General features: G+C 30.0%; 2 protein-coding genes and 1 pseudogene across 2 annotated transcripts; 1 reads left to right on the forward strand and 2 right to left on the reverse strand.

The window, feature by feature from the left end:
• Positions 1-4,350: 4,350 nt before the first annotated feature.
• LOC149492837 (V-type proton ATPase 16 kDa proteolipid subunit pseudogene) lies at positions 4,351-5,348 on the reverse strand (annotated as a pseudogene).
• A 2,404-nt stretch (positions 5,349-7,752) lies between these two features.
• On the reverse strand, positions 7,753-10,689 carry LOC105643390 (pectin acetylesterase 7). Its single transcript, XM_012228498.4, has 12 exons — positions 10,285-10,689; positions 10,071-10,153; positions 9,778-9,907; positions 9,597-9,676; positions 9,382-9,468; positions 9,160-9,284; positions 9,009-9,069; positions 8,804-8,857; positions 8,643-8,720; positions 8,414-8,519; positions 8,106-8,254; positions 7,753-8,004 (listed from the first exon to the last, which is right to left on the reverse strand). Exons 1-12 carry the CDS (start codon positions 10,406-10,408, stop codon positions 7,894-7,896), a joined length of 1,188 nt encoding a protein of 395 aa, XP_012083888.1. The 5' UTR covers positions 10,409-10,689; the 3' UTR covers positions 7,753-7,893.
• A 6,321-nt stretch (positions 10,690-17,010) lies between these two features.
• LOC149492838 (uncharacterized) lies at positions 17,011-18,001 on the forward strand. The gene is made up of 2 exons (XM_089715966.1): positions 17,011-17,377; positions 17,742-18,001. The coding sequence occupies exons 1-2, from the start codon at positions 17,011-17,013 to the stop codon at positions 17,999-18,001; spliced, it is 627 nt and encodes a 208-aa protein (XP_089572092.1).
• Positions 18,002-18,334: the final 333 nt, after the last annotated feature.

An 18,334-nucleotide genomic window follows, 5' to 3' on the forward strand; every position in this document is an offset into this window, starting at 1 on the left:
CTAATATATATATAATTCAAGTAAAAAATATTTCAAAAATGCTAATGTGGCACTTTATTCTTTGAGCCTTTCTATTTTTTTTTTTTTTTACAAATTTTTAAAATTTTTTTCTTTTTATTATCATTTTTACAATTTGATTGGCCATTCAAGTATTTTTTTTTTTAAATTGAAAAATTAAGATTTTATGATATTAGATAATACTTTTTAAATTTAATCTTATCTATTTAAAACTAATTTTCTTTTTTTACTATCATTTTTATAATTTGATTGGCCACTAAAATATTTTTTAAATTAAAAATTAAAATATTTTTTAAATTTGAAAGTTAATATTTTTTTTATATTAATTAATAGTTTCAAATTTAATCTTATTTATCTAAAACTATCTAACTATATATATTCTCCTCGGTTGAGTCTCAATTCTCTATATTTTTTTTTTTTCTTTCACAATAGTTTCTTCCTATTTTTTTTGTTATTTCTTTCATTTTACTGGATCATTACACGTATTCAATTGTTCATTGACTTTTTTTTTTCATATTTGCATATAGTTGCTATAACATCCAAATACTTCAAGGTTAGGTATGATGAAATCGTGAAGAATGGTGATATTTGACTCATGAAAATGATTCCAACCAAGTTTGTACATATAGTTTTATTCGATTATATAATTTTGAATTTTGAATTATCACTAATTGAAATACTCATTTATCAATGTGATCAATTAATTTTAGTTTTGTGTAGTGATAAATTTAGTTTGTACGTCTTTATTTTAACTTTGAATTGGATTGTAAAATAATATCCGTGCAATGTGTGGACCTTCATCTAATATATATATATATATGATCCTGAAGCAAAAAATAAGTTCAAGAAGCTCTCTCCATTGACCATTCTTATTTATCTTTTTTTATAAAATTTTGAATTTCCTTTAAATTTTATTTTATTTTATTTGATTGGTTTTAATGTTAAATAATTATAAAATAATTTTTACAAATTATCTACAATAATACAATCTATTGAATTTTAAATTTAAAAGATTATCTTTAAATGGACAACCTTATCCTTTTTTTTGTTTTTGTTTTTGTTTTTTACAAATCTTTTTATACTAAGCTTTTTTCTCTGTTAGGTATTTATTAGAAATTGAAATTACCATGTGATAGATTAAGTGCACAAGCATTTTGGATGGTTGTTTTGTTAAATTGATACAAAAGGGCCGATGTAACCGAAGGAAGCCTAGAACTTGAGAAGCAGAGCCAGCATAAACTGTCCGTGACATCATCATTGGAATTTCGATGGTCTCCCTACACTATTCGCCCTCATGGCCAGTTACTTTGGCGTCAATACCACATCTGCCATTGTACTTACAGTAACATTTAGATCTTTACAAGTATTTAGCGGCTAAGAGCGAAGCAGATTGCTTATTTCCCAACGATTTATTCAAACTTTCTTTGCACTCTGTTGTTTGACACCATGGCTTCTTGAAGTTATGCCATCTTTATATTTTCCATGCTTTTCTAATTGTTTGATTTTGATTATTGCATTGGGTGTTTTCCTTCCATTGAATTTCTCATTTCTTCGCATGTAAGTCTGTCTTTTCATATAGAATCTCGACCATGTTATATTAGGAAGATGAGTAAGAAGGGATCTGCTTCTCAAAAGAGAGTTTATGATGCAATGGCAAAGCCTGTTGTTGAGGTATGTGACTGGGAAGGATAGACCAAAGTGTTGTGGGGTCCCTCCAACATGTGGGACCCACAACCCCCTCAACATGTGGGACCCACATATATTTGAAAAAATAAAACACACGTTTTTTTAGAATGAATCAAAGTTGGCAACCAATCATGACATAAATGGAGAGCCGTGTGTAACACACGGCTCTCACATTACCTCTCTCGTATCCTCGCTTATAAATAGAGGCAAATGCACCTCTACACAACACACAGCACATCAGAAACGAGAGAAAACAAAATGTAGAAAGAAATATCTAGTTTTAGGAAGGTTTTCCTAAAACGAGGGGAGAGAAAAATAGTGAAAGAATAATTCAGAGTTTGTCCCGTGGACGTTGCTCTAAACAGTTGAGGATAAACCACGTAAATTTTTATGTGTCACAATTTTACTTTTACGCTACCGTAATTAACAAGTGGTATCAGAGCTGATGTTTAACACAAAGATATCGTTATCTTTAGACGGCAAGTTAACGATGCGTTGTGAATTTTGCAGAGTGTATTGAGTGGATGTAATGGGACAGTTATAGCTTACGGTCAAATAGACACTGGAAAAACTTATACAGTTGGTAGATTATGCAATCTTCGTGCTCATGAGCATGTGATTGTTTATGAATTATGATGATGTTCATGGTAATTGTCTATCATCAGCATCACTTGCTCATGCTCATAACCAAATAAGCAATCCGTGAATTAGTTAATTTTACCATTGTATTTTTGTTGTTTTTCTTTAATTTATTTATGGATAATTATTATATTCGCTTTATCTCTGTATTATATTTGAATTTTTTTTTTTATTTTCTTCATTCTATAACCTTATTGTATATTAAGAGGTAAGAATAAACTAACTTCTTTTTTTTTTGTAAAAAAAAAAAAAGAGATACTTTGAATATTTACTGTAATATTGATGTTTATTTCAATAAGTAAATATTATATAATAATAAAAATAAGCTAATTATTATTATATGCCGGTTTCTTTATCTATCTATCTATCTATATATATATATATATATATATATATATATATATATATATATATATATATATATTGAAGATCATATTTTTCTAATAATAATAATTAAATAATATTTTACTGTTAAGTAATTACATTAAAAAAAATATTTATCTATATATTAGACGCACTGAATTATCTGAATCGTAAAATTTTATCTATATAAAATTATCTATCATAAGATACGTTTGAATTGTTTGAATTTTAAACTTTGACTGAAACCTAGATAATTTTTTAATTTAAGTAATTAAATTGAAAATAATGTTTATCTATATATTTTGTTTCAAGAGGAATATTTATCTATATATTATCCATATTGAATTAAGTAATTAAATTAAAAATAATATTTGTCTATATTAAATTATTTGAATCATAAAACTTTATAAGAAATAATGTTTAAATTGTCTGAATTATAAACTTTAACTGAAATCTAGATATGATTAATTGAAATTTTAATTATTTAAAATAAATTAATTACATTATAATTTTTATAACACACTAATCTAATAAAGAAACCTGTAGGAAAAATATATTTTTTAATAATATATTAAACACGATTTAAAAAATACAAAAATAAAATAATTCATAGAAAAAATGAATTTTTGATTATCTTTTTTTTATGTTTATAAATTATAAATTATCAAAACAATTCGCGCAAAGTATAGGCCTTCGTCTTGTTAAAACATAAAAAGTAGTCTTATCAACTCTGTCTAATAAGCTTTTAACCATCTCTCTCTCATTGATTTTTTTCTCCTGCCCTAAACTGTTCATTATTTCGACCACTAATTATAACTCTGGCGTAATATCAATTCCATTTCCATCAAACTTTAATTTAATTGCAATATATATTATTTTATCTTCAAAAAAATTGCAATATATATTATCAAAAATCAATTAGAGTGAAATAAAGAATTCCTTAATTTGATGAATTATAATTAATTATTTAATTCAAAAAATTAAAAAACATTTCAATTAATCACAATCAACAACTATCATTAATTGAATAGAATTAATTATTTAACTTCAAAAATCTTAAAATAATCCTAAATTTTTTGACAAAAAAGGTCTTTTTAAGTAATTCACAATCAACAACTATTATTTATTAAACATTGCTAGTTATTTTAACTTCTAGAAAATTTAAAATTATTTAGTTAATTAATAGTTAGTAATATTGTAATTAATTGAATATCATGATAAAAACCACTACATGTTTCTTTATGCAACATCATGATACATGCTTCAATTATATATATATATATCAAACAATTTACTATCAATGACAACTAAATCATTTTAAACTAAATCATTTTAAAGGAAAATAATTTTTCATTATTCAAAAAGCAAATATTTTCTAAATATTCACATGTTTATTGAGATATTATAATCTTGTGAACATACATTTATTAATCCACTAATTATCGGTAGATATTAATATTTTTTATTAATTTTCCACATTACAACCAAGCATTAGAAAATGAATTATTTAAGAAATATTTTCTTAAAAATATCTTCAAAACATAAATTATTAATTTCCGAAAGCAAAGGAAACCTAATTTCATTATCTGAAAGTAAGGGAAATAAACAATAACGGTTAATACATAACTTCACCTTCGAACTTTGTTACTTTGACCTTGTGGCACCCTCAACTTTTACTTTGACCTATAAAAACTTAAACTTATAAAATTACACTTATTAAACATTTTAATTTTTAAATTTATTTTATTGAACACTTCAATTTGCAAAATTAGATTAATTAAACACATATTAAAAAGTTAAAATTTATGAAAATTATTGCTCTAAAAGTCATGCTAACATATATCAAATCGATATTTTATAGATAAAAGCCAAAAGTCCTAAAAATTATTAATATTAGGGTCAAAAGGTGTGTAATATTAGCAAAATTTATAAGTCCAAGTGCATAATAGGTCATCCGCAAAGTTTCAAGGTACCACAGGATTAAAATCGAAAAGTTTAGTTTACCATTAAATTAGAATTTGAATAGTTCAGTTTTAATATAAATTATGTGAAGGCCGCGCAGGTTATTTTTTTACTATATATAGTAATTTTTAATTTATTTATAATTTATAAGTTATTTAATATACATGATTTCATAGTCTATAAAATTTAAATTGATATATATATACAGACAACCCGGCAAGGCCACAAGCAAGACCAGAGGACAAGTGAGCATACCCATCAAAAAGATAATAAGATTTTGCTTTTGGATTAATACCGGTACTAATAATAACAGCTATAATTAACCCATAAATTCCCAAAACTCCAGCCATGACTACTGGAACTATAGACTTCATCACAAGCTCAGGCCGCATCACGCCCATGGAAGCCACGCCCACCCCGCTCTTTGCTGTCCCATAAGCTGCACCCATGCCTGTAATCCCAAATATCAATATATCCATTAATTATCATCAGATATCGCAATTAGGCTGATCTTGTTAATTCAAAATTTTTTTTGAGAAAAATTCAAGAAAAAGGCAAAATATAACAAAAAATGAAAAGCGGAAGTGGAGAGATTATGTACAAGAGAAGACGAGAGCAGCCGCGGCTCCGAGGAAGCCGAAGAAGGGAGCAGTCTCATCGCCGCCGAAAACCGAAGACATTGTTCCGATTGGGTGTTTGGTAACGGGGATAAGAAAATAAGAGTTAATGCTTAACTCCGATTGAAGTAGAGCTATGTTCGTATCAGGTTTTTGAGAGAAAATGTGAAGCTGAAGATCCGATCAGGTGAAGCGAGGAAGGAGGATTGTATGAATCACGTGATTGATTATGGATTGATCTTTTTCAGTTTGCACGCCACTTGACCCCATGATGGGCCCATCTACAGCCCAGTCCCTCCAGCATTTTTGCTGGGCTCCAATTTTTTCTTGGAGAATTTTTTTTAGGCTCAATCCAGTTGGAAAATTTCTTATTTTATACAAGAAGTTTTACACAATTGATGATTTTAATTAAAAAAATTTATTTTCAATAATTATTAATCTAAATAATAGTTTGATTTTTCTATTCAAATAAACGATTCAGAAAATTTTTCTATTCACCTCCGAACTTTGTTACTTTGACCTTGTGGCACCCTCAACTTTTACTTTGACCTATAAAACACTTAAACTTATAAAATTACACTTATTAACCACTTTAATTTTCAAATTTATTTTATTGAACATTTCAATTTGCAAAATTAGATTAATTAAACACCTATTAAAAAGTTAAAATTTATGAAAATTATTGCTCTAAAAGTCATGCTAACATATATCAAATCGATATTTTGTAGATAAAAACCAAAAGTCCTAAAAATTATTAATATTAGTGTCAAAATGTGTGTAACATTAGTAAAATTTATAAGTTCAAGTGCATAATAGGTCATCCGCAAAGTTTAGGGTGCCACAAGATTAAAATTGAAAAGTTTAGAGGTGAATTTATATATTCAACCAAACAATAATTATTGTGGGGATTAAACATCTATCGAATGCAATGAGGGGTACTGTTGTTATCAGCAGGATCTCATATGAAAACGAATTAGTTTACCGTTAGATTAGAATTTGAATAGTTCAGTTTTAATATAAATTATGTGAAGGCCCGCGCATTGTACAGGTTATTTTTTTACTATATATTGTAATTTTTAATTTATTTATAATTTATAAGTTATTTAGTATACATGATTTCATAGTCTACAAAATTTAAATTGATATATATATATATATATTGATATGAATATTGAATTTCACTTTTCCCTATCAAACTCTTTCAGAAAAGAAAAAGTATCTTAATTAATCCAATCATAAAATAAAAGGATAAAGTAGAAAATTCAAAATTAAGATATAGATAGATAATTATTTTAAATAAATATTAATTTTTTAAAATAAAATTATATATCGCTTGTGATTGATTTCTAATAATAAAAATAACAATATTAAAATTTGAAATTATTAGGCATTCAACTAGATAAATAAAGTTTTTTTTATATATAATTAGGTTAAACTCATATAAATACAAGTTAAACTCACAACTGATAAATTTTATAGATAATGTATTTGATTTAAACTGCAAATGATTCTAGAAAATTTGATAGAGATTTAAAATTATAACATTATTTAAAAATTTATTAAATTATTTTGTTCCATGGATGTTATGGCCTTCATACGAGAGTTCAAATTAATTCATTTAATTTAGATTTGGATAAGTAATAGGTATAATTAATTTTATATAATGAAATATTTTGAAAACTTAGACCACAAAACGTATTAAATTAAAATATTATCATAAAACAAAATTATATCATTTCTTATATACAATAATTATATAGTATGTTGGCATCTAATTCTTCATATCATCCAATACAATAAGAACATGGTACATGCCCTTCTCCTGTTTATCTTTGCATAAATCTTTTAACAAATGATTAATTCGGTAGCAATTTCAGAAAATATTTAAGAAAAAAAAAAAAGAAAAAGCAAAAAATTTCTAAAAATAGGAAAAATAGAATACCAAGAAAGTAGAGCACAACATTAGCATTTTTAAAATGTTTTTTTATTTTAAGATTATATATATATAGGTGAAAAACATATGGTGAAATAACTTGTTCTCATACGAGAACCTGCTTGTGACAACACTTACCTACTATAAGAGGATAAAGAAACATAATTGTTTAATCATTTATTTGAATTTAGCATATGATATGTGTATCGATATTTTACTTTATAAAAATTATCATATCATGTGTTCATATTATATTATTTAGATATAAGTATCAGAATATCTGTTACGCGTTAATCACTGTATTAAATGAGTTTAATTATGGATACTCGCGGATACTATTAACAGAAATTCAGTTTTGGTAACCTTCAATCTCCACTATCTATGGAGGCACTTTTATGTCACTTTTGTAATTATATTGTCCATAATCTGTAACTGTTTATCTCCTTGTTTCATGAGTAGACAAATGGTAAGGATACTACATAATAAATAGCCCATTGGAATCCCAACTCCTAAACTATTAACACACAACAAAACAAAACAAACAACACACTGTTCTTTTATTAAAATTAGATACCAATATAATCAATTTCCTTCATTACATTTTCATAAATAATGAGAGATAAAGCTCAGGTCCCTGCATTTCTTTTTATTTGCTTTTCAGGACTAGATAAAGAATCAAGAATCAGAATCGATTTTCACACAAGTTGGGTTGCAAGGATAAGCGCAATCGATCTTTTTGAAGGAGGCACGGTCGTAAAACCAGTCTCCAACTGCCTTTCCAATTTTCTGCATGATATATTTTCAGACAAAAAAAAGGAAATTATTATGACAACGTTCTTTACTTCCTGAAAACCAAACAATAAGAAACCATATAGTCTTTTGATTACCGTGTTACTCAGTACTGGGGACTTGGCGTCGAACCACGTAGACACTGACCCTGATTGGCAATGTGCATGGCAAGAGTTTATGAACATTCCATTTGCTGGTTTGTTCGCAACTCCACTATTCAATGCATTTATGAACTGCAGCCTGAAATCTGAAAATAACAACGACCTCACAATTTTCATCTCGATTTTAAGAGACTGCTATTAAATTTTTCAATTTGGTTTGTGTTTATTACATAGAAAATGACTAATCTTATCTCCTAAAATCATTTTCTACCAAAAATGATCAAACCAGGGTCTAGTAGAGTTACCTTGCACGGTTTGTAGTTGACTTGCTGAGCATTTCTTTAAGTCAGTTTTGCAGCTCTTGAAGCTTCCCTTTTTATCAACAGCGCTAGGTGCCAAAATATTCTTAATCTGAATCGATACGATAAATTTGCGAGAAAAAACATCAGTTTCGAAGAATGAAATGCATTTAGTTCTAATTTCTTTATTTGCACAATAAGCAAACAATTTCACTAGAAGCTCGAATTCGCTAACCTGCCATGAATCGTAAGCTGAATTTATGACAAAAAGTGGTGTTTGCATAGTTTGTGCTACATTTTGTGGGAAGAAGCACTGCAATAGCACCATTGAAGTAATTTTTAGAAACAAGAAGAATTGATACAATGCGATAATGTTTGAAAAAAAAAAAAACGTACCAACTCTGGCCTCATCCTAGAAGTGCAAGATGTAGGAAGATTCTTTGCTGATCCCTGAAAAAAAATATTGGTAGTTGGAAACAAAATATTGGTAGTTGGAATCAAAATGTAACTTTCTGAATAAGAAGAGTATAAAAATTCTCCAAGTATGAGCTTTTAAATCATAGTCAATAAGAAGAATCATCAAAGAGAGAAAAGAAAGTACATGTAATCTAACTACTCGACCATAAAAGTTCTCAATTTCATATCCTCCGGCAATATCCTTCCTGCAAAAGAACACTAAATAACATGAATAACCATATAAATGCTCAATTAATAAATACAGGCAGGCCTAATTGTGAGTTTACAGTACATACCCATGAATGAAATAACCAGCATCAGAGACACATTTTACTTTGGCACTTGCAGGCAGGAGAGATCTAAATTTGTCACAATGCAAAATAGAAGCCAATCCACCAGCTGAGCAGCCAGAAAGAATAGCCTGAAATTACAAGTCCAAAAAGGTTCTCAGCAAATTAGAAAACTAAAAAAGAATAATAAGTAAGAAAGGAAAATTTGTTCTTGAAGAAAGAATTTACATTTTGAGCATTTCTCATCCCTTTGGCCAATAAATCATCGATAACAGCCCGCCAAATTCTTTCTCCTCTGAAGTAAAGTTTAGTTTTCTGAACAAGAAAAGAATTAACACAAGTAAACAGAAAGTTCAAAGCTTTTAATTAGGAAAAAACAACTAAAATCCAAGAAAAATTAAAATATTTCCCTTAAAGAAAAAAGGACATTTCAGTTATCTTACCGGATCAACTGCTTCAACATCACCGGTAAATGAAGACCCATCACAGTACTTAATCTTAATCCTATTCCAGTTGTAAAAATCTGCATATTCAATCAAAATGAAAATTAAGCTAAAAAAAAAAATGTATGCATAACAGCAGTAAATGAATTTTCGATTGAGTAGATGAATGATGAATCTGTACCAGGATTAGCAGCTTGCTTGCTCCCTAGTATGCCAGAGAAACCCATAGTTTTCTCCATTTTCAAAGATGAACCTTTGTATGTGTCCCTTCTTTCAAGGCAGCTCTCAATATCATCACACCATCCTCCTCCCTAACCATACACCCATAGAAAACAAGAAGCAAATTTCATACATTATGGATCTATAATGAACTCAAAGAAATCAGAAAGTTACAGGTTAAACAGCTAGTTTAGCTCAAACACCAATTAATTAAGCAAGGCATATTAGAACATAAATTGATTAATTAATTAATACCTCCATGTGAACAATCCAATTGTTAGCCCCAGAGCCATATCCCTTGTCAAAGTGGTAAGCTGGTGGACTTCCATCCAAACAAACTGCAAAAAGAGAAGAACTTTTTAGAGAAAAATTAACAAATATAAGAAAAAGTAAATAAAATTGCTTTGCAAGATGAGGAAAGAAAAGAAAAAAACAGAGATAGACTAAGAAACTAATTAAGTTGTCTCACCAGCTCCTCTAGTTTTTGCAGTTTCAACAATAGTAATAGGAATGCTACCTCCTTCGGTTTTGAGCAATAAAAGCATAAAAACAAGAAGATAAGAAAACCATTGGACTGATCCTGAATAACCCATTGTTGCTTTTTGCAGGAATAGCAAGTAAGAGAGGCCTATCAGGTCACAAAGTTTAAAGCTTTATATAGAGATGCTTTCCGTTTCTTCGAGAAAACACAACACAAGACTAATCTTCGTTAAACACTCAATTAAGATTAAAAAAAAAAAAAAAAAGAAGACAATGACGCTTGTATTGTAATTGGATAAGCGTAGGGAACAGATGCCAAAATATTTATAAGCGTAGCGTTAGGTGTAGGCATAAAGAACTATTACATGTGCTCTTTTTGATTACAGACGGAGACACAGCAACGTGGATTTTCCTCTGTAAGAAATATTACAGTCAAAAGACATCATCAACCAAGGAGCAGCCTTCCTAAGAAGCCACCTCTATAGCGGAATTGATGGAATCAATCAATAAAACTATTGGTAGAAAAGAAAATAGCTAAATTACTAAAACCTCTAATATTTTTAATTTTTTGCATGATCTACACACTTATTTTTCAAATTTTTGTATTTTGATTAGTTCAGCCACCTATTTAGTTTAGAAGGACACTAAATGGAAATCAATCTAAAATTTTTTATTCTAAATATAATCACAACATGTCAAACTGATTCTTTTTAATTCTTATTTTCTATCTAGAGGGTCAATTTCAATTCCACTTTTTTATATCATCGATCTAAGATCATTCATTCAGTGAACTAACTATTTATATTTATACATTGAGACATATTTTTTGTTTTATTAATAATTCTTTTTAAAATAACTTTATAAATATCTTTGAAAACAATATCACATATTAATAGTTTAAAATTATTGTGTAGGTTGATGCGAGCGAGAGACACAAATATTAAGTATCGAATAGTTAACCCTGGTATTTATTGTTGAACACGTAAGATGCGTATTGATTGTCGGAGTGTTATTAAATATAGTCTATCACATATCGATTATTTTGTTTTTTCACATTCTAGTATTTGAATTTAAATTGTAGTTGAATTCAATTTAATAACCCTTTATTCTCAAGTTTACTACATTTAATTTTTTTTTTTGTTTGAATACATTTCATTATATTATAGATAAATTCTTTATATTATATATAAAATTGCATGGTATATAGTAATTAATATTTTTTATATTATGCATATAAAAACATATATAATAGAAATAATAATGTAAATTTTTATTATCTTTGAATAAATCAACAACACGTTTTGGGAATAGAATTGATGGTAATTGATTCCAGTTAAATTTTTTTAATATAAAAAAAATCTATTGGTTGAATACTAGTAATCAACTTCTGCAGGATTACCAAATGGCATAAATCTGTGGGCTGAGAAATTAGTAAAAGTTATTTTATTTTAATAAAAAATGATATTTAGATTTGGGTGTTTCCAAGCGGAATGCGTGTACACGTGGTCGTTTTCCAGTGCATGTCGTTTACTTCTCACGTTCTAGATAAGTCCTTATGGGAGCTGTCGCTTGTCGGTGATTTGAATTTTTAAATTTTGCGAGAGGGCTCCACCATTAGCTAGCTGTTCTCCATAATACATGATTCCCCCCTCTTTACAAGTTAGTAATTCTCCATCATAGTTGTCGCTATCATTTTTCCCTCTTTATAACTAATTTTTCTTTGTAATCATTTTGTTTTGCACTTAATTGACTTTCCACTTTTACTATTTACTATGTTTTGGTAGGAATGTGCATACCGTCGAGTCAGTTCAAATCAAACCGAACCAATTTCGTAGCAAAAATTGATTTTAAGTTGATTCAATTTTTAAAAAACAAAACATTCAAATTGGTATAAATTTAATAAGTTGATTTTAAGTTTTCCTATCAAGCTAGTTTAATATAAAAAGTCGAATTCAAGCTAGTTTCAGTGTATTAAGTAGGAGTTAACATTCAGTTAACTAAATCGAACCAAATCAAATTAGTTTAGTTTTGATCCATCTCAACATATTTTTATGGTATTCAAATCTAAAATCAAATAGTATAAAAAGAAATTCAAATCGAATTGGGTGCAATTTAAATTTAGTTATTTCAAATCAAATTAGTTATTTTAGACCTAAAAATAAATTCAATTAATTGTATATGATAAATAAATTAAAATATTTATTTTATTTATATATTAAAGTAAATATTAAAATAATTTATGATCATAATAAAATTTTATATTATTCAAATAAAGGTAAAAATTATAATAAATTTTTATTTCTTTAATATATGCAAATACAAGAATAATTGCACATGCAGTTTTAAAATTTGATCCTATTATAAAAACAAGTAAATATATAAAAATTAAAGGTTTGTGAGTTGTTGAACACACGTCTTGTACATGATTTTGAGATTGGTCTGTTGATATGAAAAAGTGGCTACGTGAAGCAGACTAAATGGACTATAAAAATTGAAAATGAGAAATTAGATGGACCCAAAATTATTATGCTTTATAGTTAAGGTTGTCTTAATCATTTCAATTTTTATTTAAACATTATTTTAAATCTTGCCAAAATAATTAATGTAGGAAATAAAAAAAACATTTTTTCTCTTTATGAAGTTATAAAACATTGTTAATTTTATATATTAAATGATAAAAATGATATTGTCTGATTGGTCTTCATGCTTCGTTATTTTGGCTATTTTGGCATATTACGTTTTACGCCTCCCATGGATAAAAAAAATGACAAAAATGTTTTTTCAATATTGTAGTCTTAAAAATTAGATTTTTAATTAAACAAAATATTTAGCTGTTTACTAAAATGACATATAAAAAATAAAAAAAAATGAAAGTTAAAAAGTAATTGGAGATTTTTATTGTATTTTATTGTTGAAGATTAATATTTCGTGAAGCGACATATACACCCCTTTCTAAAAAAAGAAAGAAAGAGATTTAATTTATCAACCATTAAATTTAAATCGAATTAGAATAATTTAAAAATATTGTTATAAAACTATATAATATAATGGATTTCCATTAAATTTATTAAAGAAATTATTTTATTTCTCCAAAAATTATGTCATTTGAAATAAAAGTTTATGTCCTTTAGGATGAATAGTTATTTCTTTTAGTTTGTAAAGCCGTGTCTTTTAAATTGAATGATTATATCTTTTACTGTATAAAATTATATCTTTTGGATCATATTTTGTATCCTATAAATAGTTTCTTAATCTTTTGGATTATGTAAGAAGATCCTAATACAAGAATTGGTAGGAGAATTGCCCACCAATACGAAGATCCTAATCAGTGGTAATTTTTTGGATTAATCCTACCACTGCTGCTTGGTGCAGTCATGATCATCCAGAGAATTGCCCACCATACCACATTACTCCAAACAACACAAAAATTTTCAGGAATGATACAACCAACTTCCCATATGGTGCTTATCACTACTATTGTGCTCTAGGGAATGCAAAATTTTTGGAGAAACCTGCCAGCACTTGTGGTCCTTATAGCAATCCTCAGGCACAAGAGCTACTTCAGTTGCTGCCTCATCAAATATGGGCCGAATATGGCTATCCAACAAAACAAGGCGATGGTTGGGTAGGCGATGCAAGAACTTGGGAGCTTGATGTGGGTGGACTTTCTGGTAGATTGTACTTCTATCAGGTTAGTGAATTAATTGACCAATCATCTTGAAGAAGATATATTGCAAATACATGTAATGGGTTGTTGATTGTTGATGTTGTTCTTGATTTGCAGGATCCAGGTGCCCCTCCTGCTAGAAGAATTTGGACATCCATTGATATGGGTACTGAAATTTTTGTTAGCGACCAAGAAGAAATGGCAGAATGGATCCTAAGTGACTTCGACGTCATCCTTACATAGTTCAGGGTTCAATCTTTCAAACTTGTTCTTTCTTTTCTTTTTCTGAAACAAATTTGTTTTGAAAATTTCAAAGGGCGGTATGATATAAAAGAGTCGCCAAACAAGTCCGCAAGGACTGGTGACTTGATCTAGGAAGACATAGTTGTTGTAATAAAAATCTATTTCTCAATTATGAAATGAAAATTTCAGTTTTCATACTGGAAATCTGTTTTATTCTTTAGCGTTCTGTTTCCTCGTGTCGAAGCAAAAAGTTGCCCGCTAACTTTGATTTTTTCCACGTTCAAACAACAAAATATAATAGAAAGAGACCAAGGGTTGAAAAACGAAAACTATGTAGGCAATTTCTTGAAAAACATGTTGAACTAAGTAAATATAAATTATCAAAAGCTTAAATACACAAACGATTATTTATAAGTAAGTTATAAATATAAAATAAAAAAATTTAACTTCATTAATTAAATTTTTAACTATCTTTGTTAAATATCATAACCTAAAATCTCTTGCTTTATGCAAGTTCTCTTTTGCCTAGTGCAAGTCTAAACCCTAGCCTCTTTTGTATAGACCCTATCGTTTTTTTCCAGAACCCTTGATCTTTCCTTTTTAACCTCACCGAGATCATCTTCCTTTCTCGAACCCTTTCCACTTCGTACCTCTTCGCTTTCCTTTTTGCGTCTTGCTTCTTTATTTCGCCATGGAACAAACTCTTGAACTGTTGGCGATGACGGACATAGAAGAAGACGAACTCACGGTACAACACAACCAAGATCACTCTGCTTCTGTCTCTTACGATCTTTGTTTGGTAGGCAGATTTTTATTGGATAAGATTCAAAATTTGGTGCAATGCATTCGACTATGTCCACTGTCTAGAGGCCAGGAAGAGGAGTCTATATCAAGGGGGAAGAATCATAGCGCTACCTGTTTCGTTTTTTCCACATCATTGATCTGAAGCGGGTGATGGATGGAGGGCCTTATTCTTTTAATAACAATTTGTTGGTTTTACACCACCTCCAACCTAGAGAAGCATTAGACGTTGACTTAAATTGTGCAGCATTCTGGATTCAGGTGCATGATTTGCCGAATGGCTTTTATTCACGAATCGGTTGCAGTGCAATTGGGTAATTTCATTGGTGAATTCCTGGCTTATGTCTGACCTCTATTTCAGGCAGCTAGAAAAGGTTTTACGTATCCGAGTCAAGATTGATGTGCATCTTCCTTTGAAAAGATGGAAGAAAATCAAGTAACTGGGAGACCCATCTGTGCTGGTTAAGTTCAAATATGAAAGGATGCCGAATTTTTGCTTTTTATGCGGGTGTTTAGGGCATATTGAGACATACTGTGAGCAACTGTTTGAAGTGCAAAATGCAGATATCCCTAGGGGCTGGGGTTTATGGTTGAAAGCTGGCCCTAAACAAAATTTGATTGCCAATAACCCATATCTAAGGGATAGTACTGGTTCGGTTTTGTCTTCATCACAGGAAGGGATTGGAGTTGTGAATAATGATAGAGGACCTTCTGTTAGTACCCTGCAGTCAGTTTCATCTCCTAGAACACCTATTTTCAATGACTTCCGGAATCTTGAATAAAGGGATATAGTAAGTGGTGCATAAGAAGCGAATAAGGGTGTATCTTCCATTCTTATTACTAAGGACGACCTGATGGTTATGGATGAAAATAAGAAGTGTCCAAGAACAGTGATAGAGGCTAATGACTTGGCGAACTTAGAAGCTACTACTATTAGTGTACCATCATCTTCCGCTAACGCTACTGCAAATTTTTCTCAAATGGTGGGACTTGGGGACCAGGCCTGCCAACAGCCATGAATTGCCCTAGCTGGAATTGTCTGGGCCTTGGTAACACTTCAACAGCGTTGGCTCTTTGTGGGCTTGTAAAATAAAAAAAAAAAAAAAACCTAATTTTATTTGTTTGATTGAAACTTTAGTGCATGCAGACAAAATTGAAGCTTTATGTTCTCGGCTTGGTTTTGATAATTGTTTTAGTGTTGATTGTATTGGTAGGGGTGGTGGCCTAGCTGTCCTTTGGCGTAATAATTCTATGGCTCAAATTTCCAATTTTTCAAATAATCATATTGATTTACTTATTCACTCTCCTCAAGTGGGTCAATGGCAGTTGACCGGGTACTATGGTTTCCTAAAAAGAGCTAGACGGTAGGCATCCTGGAATTTAATTACTGTCCTTTCCAGCCGCTCAACTCTCCCTTGGCTTATTATAGGAGATTTTAATGACATGCTTTCTATAGAAGATAAAATAGGAGGAGTTCCTCAGCCTGTAAATTTGTTGAATGGCTTCTTGGAAACTATGAATAATTGTAGTTTGTCCAATTTGGCTATGCATGGTTGTGCTTACATGTGGGAAAGATGCCGGTTCATGACAAATCGTACATTCGAATGATTAGATTGGGCTTTTGTTAATCAGACCTGGCTGAACTTGTTTCCTATTTATAAATTGGATAATATCGTTTCTTCGGCTTTTGACCATACTATCCTCTTTTTGCAAACTTTTCTAGATCAAGTGATTCGGTCTAAGAGACGGTTCCAATTTGAGAACTGTTGGTTGGTACATGCTGAAATTTTTTATGTTGTCTCTGCAAGCTGGGCTAATTCGGACTCACAAAAATTGGTCTCTTGTATTTCTAGGTGTGGGAGAGACTTGCAGAATTGGGCTTGACAGCTGCCAGGCAATTTAGGGCGACGGATTAGCTCTCTTCAGAACTAGTTGTCGTCCCTCTACTTGTCTTTAGAGGAAGAATCGTTCGATCAGATACAACAGATGAAATCTCAACTTAATATGGCTCTTGCTCAACTGGACTTGTATTGGAGACAGCGGGCTAAATCCTTATGTCTCAAGTACGGGGATATTAATTCTCGATATTTTAAGGCTCAAGCTTCAGCTAAGAATCGGTTGAATCGCATTATGGGCTTACAGAATGCACATGGGGATTGGATTACTGATAATAAAGATCTTCGCCAGCTTGTTCACTCTCATTATACTAATCTGTTTTCAGAAGGTAGAGGTCGTTATGATCATGTGTTGGATCTTGTTCCAGTAAAGGTGACTGTAGAGGATAATGACATGTTGCTTGCACGTTTTTTGATAGAGGAGTTCAAAACTGCAGTTTTTCAGATGCATCCTGACAAGGCCTCCGGACATGATGGTATGAGCCCAACTTTCTTTTAGAAGTTTTGGCATATCATCGATAATGATATTTTTGCGGCTTATGTTCAATGGTTGGTGCAAGGTACGTTTCCAATTGGTCTTAATAAAACTCTTATTGTTTATCTCTAAGGTTCTAGCGAATAGGTTGAAATATATTCTGTCTAAAATTATTTCCCCTTCATAGTCTGCCTTTATGCCAAATAGATTAATTTCTAATAGTATATTAGTTGCTTTTGAGATAATTCATCATATGAAAAGAAAGACTTCAGGGAATAGAGAGGAGATTACTATGAAAATTGATATCAGTAAGGCATATGATAGAGTGGATTGGAGTTTTTTAAATAATATAATGTTGAAAATAGAATTTGATGAGAAATGGGTTAGACTGGTTATGCTAGGAGTTACCTCGTTGGAGTATACTTTGTCTGTTAATGGTGTTGAGACCGATGTGATTTATCCTAAGCTTGGTATAAGGCAAGGAGACCCATTGTCTCCTTACCTGTTTATTATTTGTGCTGAAGCCTTATCTATTTTGTTTAAAAATGCTGAGGTTAGGGGTCATTTGCATGGTTGTAAAGTCAATCGTCGTGGTCTTGCTGTTTGGTCATCTCCTTTTTGCTGATGATAGTTTTTTCTTCTTTCGAGCTACTCAAGCTAAATTTCAGGTAGTTAAACAGATTTTACAGGATTATGAAGTTGCTTCTGGGCTGTCAATCAATTTTACAAAATCTAGAATCTTTTTCAGCCCTAACATCTTTGTTGGTACAAGAGACATGTGTAAGAATCTACTAAGTGTTAGTGCTTCTTTGGATCATGGGCGGTACCTTGGTTTACCACGTCTCTTATTGGCAGAAAGAAAAAAAAAATTTTTTTTTAAAGGAAAGAATGTGTAAGTTTATACCGGGCTGGCATAACCCGTTTTTGTCTCGTGCAGGGAAGAAAATATTATTAAAAT

This window comes from Jatropha curcas, chromosome 11 (assembly GCF_041381405.1).
Source record: "Jatropha curcas cultivar XTBG-Jc1 chromosome 11, XTBG_Jcur_1.0, whole genome shotgun sequence".
NCBI classification, from domain to species: Eukaryota; Viridiplantae; Streptophyta; class Magnoliopsida; order Malpighiales; family Euphorbiaceae; genus Jatropha; species Jatropha curcas.